This window comes from Hylobates moloch, unplaced genomic scaffold (assembly GCF_009828535.3).
Source record: "Hylobates moloch isolate HMO894 unplaced genomic scaffold, HMol_V3 SCAFFOLD_3, whole genome shotgun sequence".
Taxonomy (NCBI): Eukaryota; Metazoa; Chordata; class Mammalia; order Primates; family Hylobatidae; genus Hylobates; species Hylobates moloch.
The window spans coordinates 78,080,604-78,098,091 of NW_026652278.1; the positions used below are offsets into that span (position 1 = coordinate 78,080,604).

The 17,488-nt window shown below is 46.2% G+C and overlaps 1 protein-coding gene across 1 annotated transcript; it reads left to right on the plus strand.

The window, feature by feature from the left end:
- Positions 1 to 6,280: 6,280 nt before the first annotated feature.
- Positions 6,281 to 16,413, plus strand: GPR15LG (G protein-coupled receptor 15 ligand). The gene is made up of 3 exons (XM_032141565.2): positions 6,281 to 6,401; positions 8,942 to 9,031; positions 15,805 to 16,413. Exons 1-3 carry the CDS (start codon positions 6,332 to 6,334, stop codon positions 15,888 to 15,890), a joined length of 246 nt encoding a protein of 81 aa, XP_031997456.1. The 5' UTR covers positions 6,281 to 6,331; the 3' UTR covers positions 15,891 to 16,413.
- The last annotated feature ends 1,075 nt before the right edge of the window (positions 16,414 to 17,488 follow it).

The following is a 17,488-nucleotide window of genomic DNA, read 5'->3' on the forward strand; positions in this document are numbered from 1 at the left end:
ATGTAACTGTTTTTGTGGTACCATTATACAGCTTTTGCCTAAGACAACTAAGCCACCTTACGGGATGAGTTAATCCTTTTCCTTCTCTAGCTATGCAATACTGTCCAATAATTGAGACTTTTAGAACCTAGAGATGATCAGGGTGATTTTTTGGGGCTGGGAATTCATCAGGAACTGGGTCTGTAGGCACTAATTCTTGGGCTTCTTATGGCCATTGATCTATTACAGTTTCTCCACAAACATAACATGAGGTGACTTGTAGAGACTGGGCTACATGTTCGGCTAATTGCAAAAACAAATTTTTAGTTTTTCCTGGAATCTCAGGTACTGGCACATTTAGTTCATCATAGAAAGTCTGAAATATGGTTCTGGAGAGCGTTTTTGAACCTCTCCTTTTATTAGGATGCTTACACTAGGATCTAGTTCTTTTCCATCGATGCCTAATGTTACGCATTTTTCTTTATTTCACTTTGGGTCTGAGGGGTTTGTGATTATCAATTTTAAAAGGTTTTAGCTCCTACTCATGCAGGAGGGGCTGACTTTTCCTTTTTGGAGCCAAACAGGATCTTTTTTATCTTCTTTTTAAGTAGCCTAAATGACACAAGACCAGTATTGACACATCTCACATAAATATGATTTTTGACAGATGTACTTATTTTCTGCTGTGTAACTTTTTTCCCAATCTAGAGAACCGCATCCTATCCCATGCTGTTTACTATTAATAGCAGCACAGGTGTCAAATTTTAAGGTTACATTTTTGGGGACCCCTCTTTCTTCTGCTCTAGCTATTACTTTACTTGTGTCACCTAGAAAAGAACCAGTCCTTAATTTTATTTTAAAAACTGTGATCACGGGAGGCTTAAAATGGATCATAACATGCATCAAGTTGGTTATTTCCTGGGCTGCATACCTTGGATACAATAGCATTATACAAACAAGTTTCTTTTAGAGTCCTGGTACACTTATAATAACCATAAAATAATAGGACTGTAGCAATCTTTTGTCCTACCTCAGTGACTTGGTGTATATACTGGAAACAGTTCTCAGTCTGAGGAAGGTCAGTTGAAGTCCTTACCGTACAAGTCCAAATTTTAAGGAAAATGAGTCCCTCGATGAGTTTCCTCATGCTTCGGCCATGTGTGGACCAGTCAGCTTCCGGGTGTGACTGGAGCAGGGCTTGTCGTCTTCTTCAGAGTCACTTTGCAGGGGTTGGCGAAGCTGCTCCCATCCACGTACAGCTCCCAGTCTACTGATGTTTAAGGGTGGTCTCGGTAGTTGGGCCTACAAGAATAAATTCAGTCCAATACTTCTACACAGTTATGTTTAACTGGGCTCTCTGATACCGGGAGTAAGGTGGCGGGGTTTAGGGTGTTGCAAACTTCAATGGTTATGCGGGGATTTTCACAGAGAAAGCTTTGGTATCTAGTTAGTCTAGCATTCATTAGCTAATGGTGTCCTTTGGTATTTATTAAAATCACTGCAGCATGGGGGGACTTTAGGTTTTGCCTAAGAGTTAGCTTGTTTGCTTCTTGTGCTAACAGGGCCGTTGCTGCCAGGGCCCTTGGACATGGGGGCCAGGCTTTAGAAACCCCATCTAGTTGTGTTGAGAGAAGGCCACTGGCCTTGGCCAGGGCCCTACAGTCTGGGTTAAAACTCCAACTGTCATTTTTTCTCTTTCTGACACATAGAGTGTAAAGAGTTTTGTCAGGTCAGGTAGCCTCAGGGCTGGAGCCAACATGAATTTTTCTTTTTAACTCATGAAAAAAGCTCATTGCTGTTGGTTGTAATAGATGTAGTTTATCCAATCTACATTTTTATTGACTGTCATCTACCAAGATATTGATTTAAATCTTGTAACTATTTGATTTCATGCTTTAAATTGATCTGGTATTCCTTGCGGGGCTTCAATTGCATCTAAATAGATGTGAGAGTTGAAAGACCTATAAGGGGCTTCTCTCACTTTACGATGTCTTATTTTATTTTATTGTTTTCTTCCTCTGGTTGATGAAATTCCAGGGTGAAAGGGATAGCCAAATGGACTAAAGCACAAGTGCCACTCCAGTTATTCAGCAGAGTGCCCAGTAAAGGTCCACCACAATACCACCACACATGTGCTCGGGGATGAACAAGGGCTGTCTGATTGATAAGCTCTTGAAAATTCTTAAGCTCACTGCATAGCTTCAGATCTCCAAGGAATGCTAAGTCTCCTCCCTGCCATGAGAGACATGAAGTGAACTTAGTGTTGGGAGACGGAAGCTGGATGGCCCTCGGGGGCTGACCCGCAGGGACTTCAGGATATAGCAGAGAGAGCTTGGCATGACTTATTACTCCAGGCTGTAGAATCCTGGAAAAGAGCTACCATGCAGCCTACGCCTGGTGGACTGGAGGACCACCTTAGTGGAAGGGGGACAATCAGGGCCTCTGGCCTGCCATGTGCACAAGCATAACAATTGCTTTTGTTTAACGTGCAGATGGAATATTTGATCCATTTCAACCAGGCATTTGCATCTTGGTATGCTGTCTTAATTGCCAAAGTTTGTTTTAAGTTTTTAACTTCTATGATCCTCTAGTAAAAGGAATGTTTCCTTTAGGTACCTATTTTTGTTAGTTTTTAGACCAAAGAAAGTTAAACACCATTTTATATTTAATAATGCTTCTTGTATGACTTTTATACCAGATAAGCTAAATTTTACCTTTATATTAGTGTGTTATTAATGTTAAACTTAATTTTAATAAAACCTTGCAGACATATTTATCCAATTTTTCATGTTTGACCATAAGGTAAGATTTTATAGACTCTTTTTAACCTTTTATAATTTTTGTTAAAGAGCAGGTCGATGCTTTAAGAAAAACCTGTTGCATTTTTACTTTAATGTCCAGTTCACAGAAAAACTGGATGATACCTTTTTACCTTTAGCTAATATGTTTATACACAGAAATTTCTTTACAATTAACATTTTAAAACTTGCTTAAACTTTCAAAACAATAATTTTTTTAACCTTTTAATGTTGGTAAAAATCCACATTCTTATGCCTCCTTATAATCTTTTTACTAAAGGTATATTTTACTATTTTTATACACCTTGCACATAAACTGTTTCTTCAGTAGTACTCAGGAGGCCTTATTACTTTTAAATTATACAACATTTTTTGCATAAATGTTTTTGTAACATTTTTTCTTTCACGACTTTTGCCAACAATTCTTCAACATGTCTCAACTTTCTGACTTATTACAAACATTTTTTTTTCTTTAAACAACCAGTTAATTTATTTCAGGACAAGAATTTACCATATAACACTCTTTTTACATAAATTCTGCCTCCCCTCCCCCTCCCTTTTTTTTTTTTTGAAGATAACCATTCCTTTTTTTAAAGCGAACTTTCTTTATGTCTTTGGACTAGACTGTCTAAGGCCATAAGATTAGAAGTTACCATAATACATGTTACACTGTTAACTTTTAGCAAACTTCGCTTTTGTTGAAAACCTTGTAAGTTTGGGATTTCAATTATCCTTTGCTATTAATAAGACCTTGTTTAGTCTAAATTAACTTAGAATTGGCATAGATGGCCTCTTTTTTTCTTTTTTCTCTGCTGGTCTTTCCTTGCCTCTGCCAGCTGCTTATACTGCTGTTCTCTTAACTACTGTGGGGGGAAGGGGGTCTAAAACCAGCTGTAACTGTCTATGTACGGAAACTGGTCTGGGTGCCTTGGCTTACAGGTTACCCTGTGTCATACCTTTGAAATACGGGACCTGTCAAGGCTTCCTTCTGATGACCAATCCACCTCTAATGCTGGTCAGTCTATTTCACACAAAGTTCTAAGTTTTCCTGGGGTCACAGTATCATCATAATCTCCCTTAAATTCTTTCTTGAAATTTTTATTTTTTTAACATAGTTGCTAGTGGGGTGGGCTTATTTTTGCCCAACCCGTGCTTCTTCGAGACAAAACACCACGCTCACACCACACACACACCACAAAACAAAAAACAGGTGAAAAGGGCACACACACACTTTTGCAGTATACACCAAACCAAAATCAAAACCAAAATCAGAGTATCCAGAAATCCAAGCCAGGTCAAAACCAAAACCAAAGTATCACACAATTTAAGTCAAGTCAAAACCAGAACAAAAGTGTCAATGCAGGCATGCTGTAGGTGATCAGGCCATGCTTCCACTCAGATGGAGTGGGGCAAGTTCCAAAGACTAGTCTTACCAAGTTTTAGATGTCCGGACTCCAAGTGCCAGTTCCTTCCTAGTGTTCAGCCACTGTATTAATCCTCCATGGGACCTGCTACACGCTGCTCTTGCGAGGCATTCCACTGGAGCAATTGCCTACCCAGGAGCGCTCTTTGGATCACGTCACTCAGGGTGGCTGGAGACCCCGCAGGGATGCTCCACAGGGCAGGCCTAAGCCGCCTAAGGGGCTGCCTTGGCCGTCTGTCAGTCACCTCATTTCCTGGTCAGGGAACCAAGAAACATAGTAGGACGAGCCACAGACAAAACCTCTCAGACACTGAGACATTGTAGAAGGAAGGGCTTTATTCAGCTGGGAGCATCGGCAAGCTACTGCCTGAAAATCCGAGCTCCCTGAACACACAATTTCTGTCCCTTTTAAGGGCTCACAACACTAAAGATTTCACACGAAAGGGTTGTGATTGATTTGAGCAGGCAGGCGGTATGTGACAGGGGCTGCATGCACTGGTGGTCGGAGAGAAACAGAACAGGGCAGGGAGTTTCACAATGTTCTTCTATACAATGTCTGGAATCTATGAATAACATTGGTTTTAAAGTTATGAGTTGATTTTTAACTACTGGGTTTAGGCCAGGCTGGCCCAGGCCTGGCTTCAGGGCGGGCACCGGGCTGCCTGTCTTTGGTTTTACTTCCTTGTTGTTTTTTCTTAAAAGAGGTACTAAGCATAAAACAATATGAGAGGGTCTCTCTCTTCCCTCAGTTTGGGAGTGAAGATTTGAGAGCAGCCCAGGTGGAGGCTCATCAGAGTGCATGGGAAACATCCTAATTTCTCCCCCAAAATATTCCTCCTACCCACCATCTCTCATAGGCCCAGGGGCTCTGGACCCTCTGACACCATCTGAGGCCAGAGCCTAGCAAGTGTTCAGGCACCCATGCACCATTATTAAAGGGAACTCAGAACCGCTCTGATGGAAAAGGAGCCCAAAGCACTCCTGTCATCAGTCTCTACCCGGCTAAAGGATCCCCTGGCCTCCCTTTTGCCAGTCTGATTCCTCTGCTGGTCCAGGAAGCCCACCATGACCTGGCCTACCATGCCAGGCCATCCCTGACCCAATCTCAGTCCATCTCTGCAGAGCATCCCCTCCCTCCCCCACCTTCTGACTGAGCAACTTACCTCCCCTTCCTTCAGTATAGACAGCACTTACAATACTGTGAGACAGTCACTTGTCTGCGCAGCCTCCTCCACCAATAGGAGCTCCTTGAGGTGAGACACAGTGTCTTCTGTGTCCCTGGAGCCAAGCGCATGGCTCAGCCCAGGTCACGTGTCCAGTGAATGGGTGGCATCTGAGCCTCCTGCACCTGTGGTCAGACTTTCCCCCATGCCCCTGGGCAGAGGCCCCTCTCTTCCAGGCCTTGTTCAGGGTGACTGTCTACTTGAAGTGCCTTCTCATTTCATCACTGTCTTAAACATCAAAGTCCACCTGTGGCCTCACCTCCTTTAAGAGCTGTGTGAGCACCTTGGTGCAGATGGCTTCTCATACGTGCCTCAATACAGGCTTGTGAGAGAGATAGTCCTGTGCCCATTTCACAGATGGGAAGCCGATTCAAAGACATTCAAGGACAAGTTTGATGTCACACTGCTAAGTGGCAGAGCCAGGACTCAAACCCAGGTCATCTGACTCCAGGGCCTGTGCTCCCTACATCTCATTGGTTACTCAAGACTCATCCTTGGATGAGAACCTGCACAGGTTTTATGATCCTTTTCCCAGACACAGCTGAGGAATGAGCAGGAAGAGCTGCATTCGATAGGATTATTACTGACACTAAAAGTTAACGATCAACTCTAGACCGTGACTCTTCCTGGGCAGCTGATTCCTGTTCTCACCACTGAAGCCAGTGCTGAAAGATCTCTGGGCTGGGCATTTACAGCTTTCTGTGTTACAGGTTACTAAATGCATCTCGAAACACTGGTTTTCCTCTTGGGAGGGGCTGACTTTACCCTTTCGGAGAACTGCAAGGCTACTAGGGCCCTGCCCATTGGGAAACACCTCTCTATAACTCTATAAATGTCCAAGGTGGCCCCAAGGGAGGACTTCTGCAGCACAGCTCCCTTCCCAGGACGTGAGAGTCTGCCTTCTCACCATGAGGCTTCTAGTCCTTTTCAGCCTGCTCTGCATCCTGCTTCTCTGCTTCTCCATCTTCTCCACAGAAGGTAGGGCAGTCCCCAGGGTGCAGTTCCCTGAGCAGGATTTCAGCATCTGGGAAGACTCTGATCAGGATTTGTTGGAGGGCAGGCCTTGGCAGGCAGTCCTGAGCCCTGGAAAGACGGGCTCTTGCTCCTGAACCTATTGGTTTGGGGCTCAGGACTGCCTGCAGGTGGCTTGAGGGTTCCATTCACAGCCCCTGCACCTCCAAATACATACCCAGCCTAAGTAAAGTGGTGTGTTCACCATGTAAACACACATACAACCTCTCAGCTAGATTACTGTGCTTAAGTCCTACCTATCTAGAATTTCTGGAGCCACTCTCTTGTGCTTGTATCATGCTTGGAACAGAGTAAATTAGTGTTGGGCAAATGAATACATTAATTATTAGGCCACCTAAGTCTGAACATCCCAAAACCTCATGCCCAGAAAATATCCATGAGCAGCTGGAATGAAGGTGTGTGTGGTGGGGAGGTGGGGTATATTTATGCATGTTTAGAAGAAGGGGACACTATCTCTTTACTTCCGTAGATATGAATATTTAGCTTTCTTGCCTTTTTTTTCTTTCTTTCTTTTTTTGAGATGGAGTCTTGCTCTGCCACCCAGGCTGGAGTGCAGTGGCGCGATCTCAGCTCACTGCAGTCTCTGCCTCCTGGGTTCAAGCAATTCTCTGCCTCAGTCTCCTGAGTAGCTGAGATTACAGGTGCCCACCACCAAGGCCAGCTAATTTTTGTATTTTTTAGTAGAGACAGGGTTTCACCATCTTGGCCAGGCTGGTCTTGAGCTGCTGACCTCGTAATCCACCCACCTCAGCCTCCCAAAGTGCTGGGATTACAGGTGTGAGCCAGCGTGCCCGGCTGCCTTTCTTGGTTCAGATAGCTGAGTGTTTCAGTAATACATTTTTCTCTTGTCTAACCCTCTAGAAACTGCCTACATTTATTTTTTGTTTTAGTGGTTATGGTTACTTAAACTTTTGGGTGGGGGGAGCTGGAGCTATAGAAATATATAAAGAGAAGAAAAACACTCATAATTCCATTATTCAAGAGTAGCCATGTTCAACATTTTGTTTATTTCCTTGCATGTAGAATTTAAAAAACTTAATTGATGTACCTCTATATGTTCAAGGTTATATCTTTTTTATTTATCACTATATATATTGTTATAATCACCCAAAATACTTATGATTGAAGACATTCTGGAAGCATTTACAACCCAGTGTCAGCAGTAGCCATCTCTGAGTAGCGGAATTATAGCAAGTGTTTGTTTTACAAAGTTTCTGCAATGAAAATGTGCCACATGTATAATAAGGAAAACAGTGATTAGAATTCCTCATAAACACAGTGCATGACATGCAATTCATCAGACCTCTTTTTTGGACATGTTGGAAGTTACCAGTGATACTCTAGTGACAATTAAATGAGGATAGATATCTTCCCCCATAAAGTTTCCTATCCATTTAGGGCTATCTGTAGCAGATTCTTGAAGTAGCATCAATCAACTAATATTTTCAGGTATAACTTGCTATCAAGTGAATGTACTATGATGAGTTTACATGATTAGACATTTAGATAGTTTGCAATTGTGTGCTTTTCTTTTTTTGAAGCAAGATCTTGCTCTGTTGCCCAGGTCGGAGTGCAGTGGCATGACCACAGCTCCATGCAGCCTTGACTTCCAGGGCTCAAGCAATCCTCCCACCTCAGCTTTTCCAGTAGCTGGGAAAACAGGTGCACACCACAATGCCCTGCTAATTTTTAAAATTTTTTGTAGAGACGAGGTCTCTCTATGTTGCCCAGGCTAGTCTTGAACTTCTGGACTCAAGCCATCCTCCCACCTTGGCCTCCCAGAGTGCTAGGATTACAGGCATGAGCCACCACACTCGGCCTACTTTGCACATTTTAATTATGTCGTAAAAGGTATATGTGTACATAAAATATGTCCTCTATTCAGGCTTTCTTTCTTTTTTCTTTTTTTTGAGACGAAGTTTTTGCTCTTGTTATCCAGGCTGGAGTGTAATAGCATGATCGTGGCTCACCACAACCTCCACCTCCTGGGTTCAAGCTCTTCTCCTGCCTCAGCCTCTCGAGTAGCTGGGATTACAGGCATGTGCCAAGATGCCAGGCTGATTTTGTATTTTTAGTAGAGATGGGGTTTCTCCATGTTGGTCAGGCTGGTCTTGAACACTCAACCTCAAGTGATCCGCCCGCCTCAGCCTCCCAAAGTGCTGGGATTACAGGCATGAGCCAACACACCCGGCTCAGGCTTATTTTCTTAGGCTAGATTGCCAAGGGGAGAATTACTATGTCAAAGAAACTGCTTATTGGACAGGAACCTGAGAAGGATGTTTTTTGGGGCCACTGTGTCTCCCAACATTGTTACTTCTGAAAAATAAATCACAACAAGGCCCACCCTTTCCCTGGGACCTCTCATAGCCTGGCTCATCCTGAGTTTCTCTGGATAAACATTCCTAAGCCCTGTGCCTTGGAAGGGGAAGCTCACTCACAGACAAGCCCACTAAGGACAGTCTCTCTTCCTTTGTGTCCACTCTCAGGGAAGAGGCGTCCTGCCAAGCCCTGGCCAGGCAGGAGAACCAGGCTCTGCTGCCACCGAGTCCCTAGCCTCAACTCAACAAACCTGAAAGGTAAGTACCCCCACCTCATCCGGACTGTGGGGGAGAAGTTCTGCAGTGGCCATGGGACCAGCCACACATGCTGATCAGCCCCCATCCATGGCTGGCATCAGGCTCTCGCTGGGAGGACATCTTTGTTTTGTTGATTAATTTGTTGACTCCCCCCGAAGTCAACAAATTAATCGTTTTAAACTGAATACATTCTGCCATTGGAAAAAAAGCAGGATGCAATTAGAAAATGTTATGTGGAAACACATTTACTTTAGGTGGGAGGCGTCTGAGGAGGTGACATTTATGAGACCTGAAGAAAGGCCAGGAGCTCAGCTGAGGACTGTGGAGGTGGGGGATGCAGGCAGAGGAGGCAGCAAGCATGAAGGGCAAGGGCAAGAGTGGGGGATGGAAGACAGAGGGCAGCAAGGCTTGGGAGGTGCTCCCAGAAGCTAAGGACCAAAGCTGTCTGTGAGTCCTGTGGACCTGGGGCACAGACCAGCATGCAGGTCACCAGCAGGGGAGTGGGCGCGAGGGTCCAGAGAGTCGCAGCTTGGCAGAAGGTAAGGCAGCCCCAGAGATGCCAGCAGGCAGCATCCAGGCTGCATGACCAGGGCGAGGCCCAGAAGAGCAAGGCTGCCCTCTCCCTGAGGCCTGGGGACACTGGGAGGCCTGTGGCGGACAGGCCCAAGGAGGACTGTGGGCACCCGGTTCCCTGCACAGGGGCTCCAAGCCCAGGGCAGACATTCACTGGAGTTGCCCAGCCCAGGTGGAAGGGTCAGGCTGCTGGAGCTTGGGTGGGGCAGGCAGATCCCCAAGGGGAGACTGTGGACCCTGAGTCAGACAGCCGGACACCAACCTGGGGCTCCTGCCTGGACTCTGCAGCCCCAGCGCCCTCTCTCAGGAGGCTGAGGAGGTCCCGGCCCCACTTGCTCCTCTGCAGCCATGGCCCATGGGGTCCATGACCAGCGCCGGAGCCTCCATGCCTTTCCCAGCTACCAGGGGGATGCTCAGCTGTGATGCAGGGGAGGGATAGAGGGAGGAAGCAAGACAGGATGACTCCAGCCGCAGACCTTCTCCCGGAGATGCTGACAGCCTCTTCTTCCAAACTGGCATCACGCCCAGCCAGCCAGGATAAAAATAACCAGCTCTCACGCACCTCTTGCTGAACCAGTGTGAGGTGCCAGCCCAGGCAGGATGCAGGGTGAGCGCAGGCTGTGGCTCTGCTCCCCCAGGCCCCTGGTTCTGTGAAAGAAGGTGAAAACCTTCCAGAGAGAGGTGGAGGCGAGCCCCAAGAGCTCACACCCTCCCCCTCCTCTTCCCCTCTCCTGCACCGACTGCTCAGAGGCAGGAAGTTGAGGGGGTGTGTGAGCCCCCACCACAGACACACACACAACAAACCAAAACACACAAACACAAATACCTACACACAAAAGTAGATACACACCACACAACCACACACACAGACACACACAAATACATGTGCACACAGACTCACACCACACACTACAGACACACAGACACATACACACTACAGAACTACACGCAGACACACAGCATATACACACAATACACAGTATAGTGATACACAGACACATACACAGCACAAACACACACCACACAACTACACACACAGACACACACTACATGCACTCTACACACACACACCATGCACTATACATACAGACCCACGGACACATACACACTACACAACTACACAAACAGACACACACTATACATACAAACACACTACATGCATATACACACTACACACAATCATACACACATAGACACATACACACAGCACACACACGTATACCACACACAGACACATACACAAATACATCTACACACAAACACATACCACACAACTATACACACAAACACACATAAATACATACACACAAATACATAACACTACACAACTATACACACAGACACACACACAAATACATGCACACACAGACACACACCACAATACACTCACAGACACTACACATGGACACACAATTACACACACACACTACACAACTACACACACTACACTCCTATGCTACACACAGCACACACACAGTACACACGCAGATGGACAGATATACACCAAGCACACACGGTGCATAGGAGACATGGCCAGGTTAACTCCTGTGCAAGTACACGTGCATCCGTTTTCTCAGTTTTGTTACTTCGGGAGAATAAATCTAGGTGTGTGGCTCCTGTGCTGAGACTGGATTTCTTTTTGTGTGTATATTTTTTAAAATTCCATTGTAGAAATTTATGAACAACTTAGAACAAGAAGAGCAAAACAAACATATGTATTGGGTCCTTGCCATGTGATCTCATTTAAATCCTTGAGACCACCGTGGGGAGGTCTTGTCACCATTATATAGATTGGAAAACTGAGACTGAGAAAGAAACTGAGGCAGAGTCCGAAACCAGGATCTTTCCACCTCTTTCCACTACAACAAACTGCTTCCCCTGTACACAGAAAGTTTTCTGTAGCCTGCGTATGAAGACATGCGCGTGCAAGCAAGACGGCTGACTTCCCAGAAGGAAACAGCCATCTGGGCTGGGATCTCAGCTCCACCACCTGCTGGCTGTGTGCCCTGGAGCAAGTCACCCAGCACTGCTAAGCCTCAGTCTCCCCCTCTGTGAAGAGGGAGTTATAATAGAATCTGCCTCACTGGACCATGATGAGCAGTCAATGGGGTCATGTCTATACAGGACTTGGCATCAAGCCTGCCACATGGTGCCCTGTAAACATGTCCTGCTGTTGCTATGGAGACAGACCCAGCCCTGCCAGGGCTGCTGGCACAGGAGATGAGCAACTCCAACACCAACAACCAAAGCCTGCACATTCTTGTCCAGGCTTGGTGGTACCACCTTCTGTCTTATGGACTGATGCTGGGATTCAGCAAGGAGGGAGATGAATCAGTGTTCCCAGGGTGTTGTGTAAGCAACGGCAGGATTGCTGAGTGTGCCAGGCTCCAGAAGTCTGGCCTCGTGTGCTCCAGTTCACTGACGTACGACAAAGCCTGTGCATCTGTCTGTAGAAATACAAATTAACTCAGAGTTGCCTAGAGGGTGTTCCTGAGCCAACAACACCAGCTATGGCACACACTTGCTGAATATTGACTACTCCTCATTCTATGGTGTCTTTCTTGAGTACTGCTTTATATCTCAGCACTGTGGTAGGCCCATGGGGATGACAATATGTGGAAGGCTCAGGACTCTGGGTCAATGTGACAAAACCATCTTCAAAAATCAACATGCTAAATGGCTGATTTGCTGAATTTATTACATTTACCAATTTGCTTTAAAAAGGCTTTTTAAAAAAATTAATTATTTTTATTTTTATTTTTATTTTTAGTAGAGGCAGGGTTTCACCATATGGACCAGATTGGTCTCTATCTCCTGACCTCATGATCCGCCCACCTCAGCCTCCCAAAGTGCTGGGATTACAGGCGTGAGCCCCCACGCCCAGCCTAAAAGAGTATTTAGAAAATTTATAGCAATCTGTATAGCAGCAAGTCTTTTTGTTGTTGTTTTTTAAGAAACAGAATCTTGCTCAGTCACCCAGGCTGGAGTGCAGTGGCACAATCATAGCTCACTGCAGCCTCAGACTCCTGGGCTCAAGTGATCCGCTTCAGCCTGCCCAGTAGCTGAGACTACAGATGCGTGCCATCACACTCAGCTAACTTTTCTATTTTTGTAAAGACAGGGTCTTACTATGATGCCCAGACTGGTCTCGAACTCCTGGCCTCAAGCAACCCTCCTGCCTTGGCCTCCCAAAGTGCTAAACTGCTGGGATTACAGGCGTGAGCCACTGCATCTGGCCCAGTTTTTTTAAAGGAAGTTTCAATGTGCTGACTCTATTGGCTCTTTACGGGCGTCAAGCACTATCCCCAAGCCCAGGGGCTGCTCAGGCTTAAGCTGGGGTCAGACTAATGGCTGTGAAGGCCCCACCAGCCAGGAAGTACTGTGGTCCTGAAGCTTCATTCAGGCCACCTTCCTTCTACACATCCTGGGGCCACCGTGAGGAAGCTATCTGGGAAGACTGGGGAGGTCCTGTGGGAAGTCTGGAGCTGAGAAGCTGCCCAGGTCCTAAGAGCTCCTTGCCACCTCCCTGTTTTTGAAACCCAGAAAAATAACTGAGCCCATAGTGGGATACTCAGGCTGGAAGGGGCACAGAGAGATTCCTCCCTCACCACAGGGTTGTCTCTGCCTTCAAGAAGGGGCTCGGATTGCCTGGACAAATGTTACCCACTGAGGACATGAGGTTTTCAGCAACAACAATACGAGGATGGACATGAGGGCCCAGAAAACAGACCCTGGAAAGGAGGAGGTGAAGAGGGCTGGCAGCCCATCCTTCCCAGTGGCTCAATCAGAGGGGCCTCAGACCCACGGTCTTGCTTCTTGTGATTATATCTATTAGCCATAGCTGCAGAACAACCCACTCCCAATTTTAGTGACCCAAAGCAGTGTTTATTCTTTTCAATGAGTCTACAGGTCAGCTGGATATTTCTTCTAGTCTTGGCTGGACTCATTCCTCTAAGATTTGGATAGGCAGCTCTGCTGATCTTGGCTGGGGTCTCTCATATTTTTGGTGTCTGTGAGTCTAGAATTGTCTCGGTTGGGACAACTAGCCTCTCCTCCATGTGATCTTTCATGCTCCCCACAGGTGAGCCCAGACTGTTCACATGGTGTCTGCAGAGTTCCATTTATATAAATGGAAACACGTAAGGCCCCTTGAGGTACAGGCTCTGAAATTCCCGCCTTCATCTCTACCACATTCATTCTGGCCAAAACAAGTTGCAAGGCCAGTCCAGATTTTAGGAGCGGGCAAATAGACTCCATATCATGATGGGAGAAACTGCAAAGGAGAGATGGAGAATTGCAACAATATTTGCAACCAGTCAACCACAAAATTTATTGTAGGAGCCAGAGAAGATAGTCTTGGGATCTGAGGCGATGAAAGGAGGTGGAGGAGGATCAGGGGTCAGGAAATCATATGTCTCCACCAGAAACGCTGGTGGAAAATGCTCATGAAATGGTATTAATGGAAAAGAGTAAGTTACGCTATATATTACTAGGATTATCACTATGGGAAGATCAAAGCACTTACCAATGGAAAAAAAAAAAAACAGAAAAACACACCAATATTATCACTTATTTGTGGTTAAGACATGAGTGGATGGATGAATTATAATTAAATTTATTTCTTTGTATAGCTAGTGCTTATATAGCAATTACTAGGTGTGGGTGGCGCTTACATCTGCTAACTCATTTGATCCTTACAATAGTCCTAAAAGTTAGATACTATTACTATTCTCACTTCTACAAATGAGGCACCAAGCACAGAAAGGTTAAGTAACTTGTTGAAGGTCCCACAGCTACTAAGTAAGTGATAGATTCAGGCTTTGAATTCAAATAATCTGGCTCGCTCCAGATTTCATGATCTTAATTACCACACCACATTTCATATAGTAATAATCTGAAAACAGAAAGAGAAAGAATAATCTCATGACCATAACTTAGTAACCCTTCTCGTTCATTTATGTGTCCTTTGTTTTTCGTACAAACATGTTTACCTGGTTTTATTTTTAATTAATTATATCTCATTTTTTAATTTTTAAACTTAAGTCAGAAGCATTTTTCTTCTTGTTGCTATGCGGTAGTCATAACCACAGGGTTTTGTCCCCATGAAACATTTCCATCATCATGAATTATCATTAAATTTTTATTTTATTATTTATTATTATTATTATTTTGAGACAGCGTTTCACTTTGTCACCCAGGCTGGAGTGCAGTGGCTCAATCATGGCTCACCACAGCCTCACCTCCCAGGCTCAGGTGATCCTCCCACCTCAGCCTCCTGAGTAGCTAGGACCACAGGCATGCACCACCATGCCCAGCAAACTTTTGTACTTTTGGTAGAGACGGCATTTCATCATGTTGCGCAGGCTGTTCTTGAACCCCTGGGCTTAAGTGATCCGCCTGTCTTAGCCTCCCAAAGTGCTAGGATTACAGGTGTGAGCCACTGCGCCTGGCCAAATTATCATTACTAATTAACAATTTCTCTATTATAGGATATTCAGATTGTTTCCAGACACTTTTTTTTCTGCAATTAAAAACAAAACTATGGGCCAGGCATGGTGGCTCATGCCTATAATCCTAGTACTTTGGGAGGCTGAGGCAGGAGGATAGCTTGAGGCCAGGAGTTCGTGACTAGCCTAGGCAACAGAAGGAGACTCCCATCTCTCTTAAAAAAAAAAAAAAAAAAAAAAAAAAAACTATAAAAATAGTTTAATGCATGCAGCTTTTTCTTTCTTGTGGATTATTCCTCCCATAAATGGGACTGGTTTGTCAAAAGATGCAAATGTAGTTTTGGGACACATTGCTTGGCATGTGCCATCTGGAAAGAGACAGCCAGAGGGCCCAAGGACACACATCCATTTGCAGACCCTCCTATCAGAGTCATTAGAAACAGGCCTCCCAGACCCGAGGCAGCTTAGGTGGGCTCCACTTAGGATAGCCACCTTCTCTTCCTCTTCTACCAATCAATTAGGTTCCCTCTGATGGGACCGAAATAATCCGGGCTGGTCTTGTTTGCCATGAAAAGCCCCTTCTGGGCCTCCAGGGAAAAGGATAAGATCTAATTCTTGCTTTGAATTTTTTTTTTAAATGTGTTTGAAAATGCAACTTAATTGTGTTGTCCTCTCTCTCTCTCTCCCCAACCTGGCTCTGACCTCGCCACCTTCCTGTCCTTGTCCCTCTTGTCTACTCACTGCTCCTCCCAGGACATCATGTGAGGCTCTGCAAACCGTGCAAGCTTGAGCCAGAGCCCCGCACTTGGGTGGTGCCTGGGGCACTTCCACAGGTGTAGCACCTCCAAAGCAAGACTCCAGACGCGGAGAACCTCATGCCTGGCACCTGAGGTACCCAGCAGCCTCCTGTCTCCCCTTTCAGCCTTCACAGCAGTGAGCTGCAATGTTGGAGGGCTTCATCTCGGGCTGCAAGGACCCTGGGAAAGTTCCAGAACTCCATGTCCTTGTCTCAATTGTGCCATCAACTTTCAGAGCTATCATCAGCCAACCTCAGCCCACAGGGCCTCAGTCGCCACCATGTGGGCCTCTCCAGTGCAAACCGCCGGGCATTCCACCATGACCTGTCACAGCTACAAATCCAGAGACCATCAATCCTGCTAGGGTGCAGGGTGGCAAGCACCCAAGGGTGGCTGACCAAGACTGCAGAGTCTCCTCCATCTTCAGGTCCATTCAGCCTCCTGGCATTTAACTACCAGCATCCAGTGGTCCCCAAGGAATCCCTTCCTAGCCTCCTGACGTGAGTCTGCTGGAAAGAACACCCAAACAAGTAATAAATAAATAAATCAACTCAATGCAGACACATCCTTGTTTGACAAGGTCAGCGATAGAGCCTGAGGCACAACTTTCTGCCAGAAGAAACGTGTCCCTAAAGCCTTCCCTGCAGGCCACTCTTTGTCACAACACAATGTAACTATTTGAGGAGCAGGGAAAGAGGCCCTGGGTCCCGCACACCAGGGCTCGAAGCCCTGCCCTGCTAAGGGTGTTGCGTGTGAGCTGGGCATGTTGGGTGTTTTCTAGAAAACTGAGATTACAGGACCTACTCAGAGGGCAAATAGCCAGGTGTGAAGTGCCCATAAAGGGCCTGGCACACAGAGGGACTTGGTTCAGGGAAATCCTTGCCTCTCCTTCCCTATCCTGGGGTAGGGTGTTTGTGCCCACGGTGAACACAGTGCTGCAAGGCTGAGGCTCAGAGGGCACAGATGGCTCAGGTCTGAGCAGCTTATCTCTCAACAAAGCTCCCTTCTAATCCGATTCTCACAGCAAGGTGAGAAGCCCCACCGCTGCACCCTCCACAGCTGCGTAGGAGAACGCCAGGCCCCCTCTGGGCTGATGGGCAGAGATTCCCTGGCCCAGGGCTCTGGGGACAGTGGTACCCAGGGCAAGTCAGAGTCTTTGTCTTGTCACAGGCCAGACTTTTCACATCTCTTCCATATGTTCCACTCCCAGGCTCACACACTCACTCATCCCCAGGCTCTGCAGCGCTCTGTTCACCACGGGCATAAACACCCCTTCAGAGTGGGGCAGAGGAGGCAGGGACTTCCCTGAACCCAGCCCCTCTGTGCACCAGGCCCTTTGCTGCACTTCACACCTGCCTACTTGCCCTCTGAGCAGGTCCTCTAATCTCCATGTTCATCTATCCCGGGGTAGTAATTGTCAGGCCCGGGGCTGGGTTCTGAGACTCAGAGATGAACAAATATGGTCCGTGATGTCTGAGAGACAATATTTCTCCACAAAGCTGTGGGCACCCAGGTAAAAACAGAGGGCTGGGACTGCAGGAGAAGGAGTGGAAGATGAGGAAGGAATGAAAAGACTGCTCAAACTCAGCAGAAGAGGCCAGCCAGAGAAGGGGCACAGGGTGTGTGTGTGTGTGTGTGTG

Bases quoted from the DNA above. Each gene is read 5' to 3' on its own strand.
- GPR15LG (XM_032141565.2), top strand. From the start codon at position 6,332: ATGAGGCTTCTAGTCCTTTTCAGCCTGCTCTGCATCCTGCTTCTCTGC. The intron at 6,402-8,941 runs GTAGGGCAGTCC...GTCCACTCTCAG, and splicing joins CTCCATCTTCTCCACAGAAG to GGAAGAGGCGTCCTGCCAAG. The intron at 9,032-15,804 runs GTAAGTACCCCC...TGCTCCTCCCAG, and splicing joins CAACTCAACAAACCTGAAAG to GACATCATGTGAGGCTCTGC.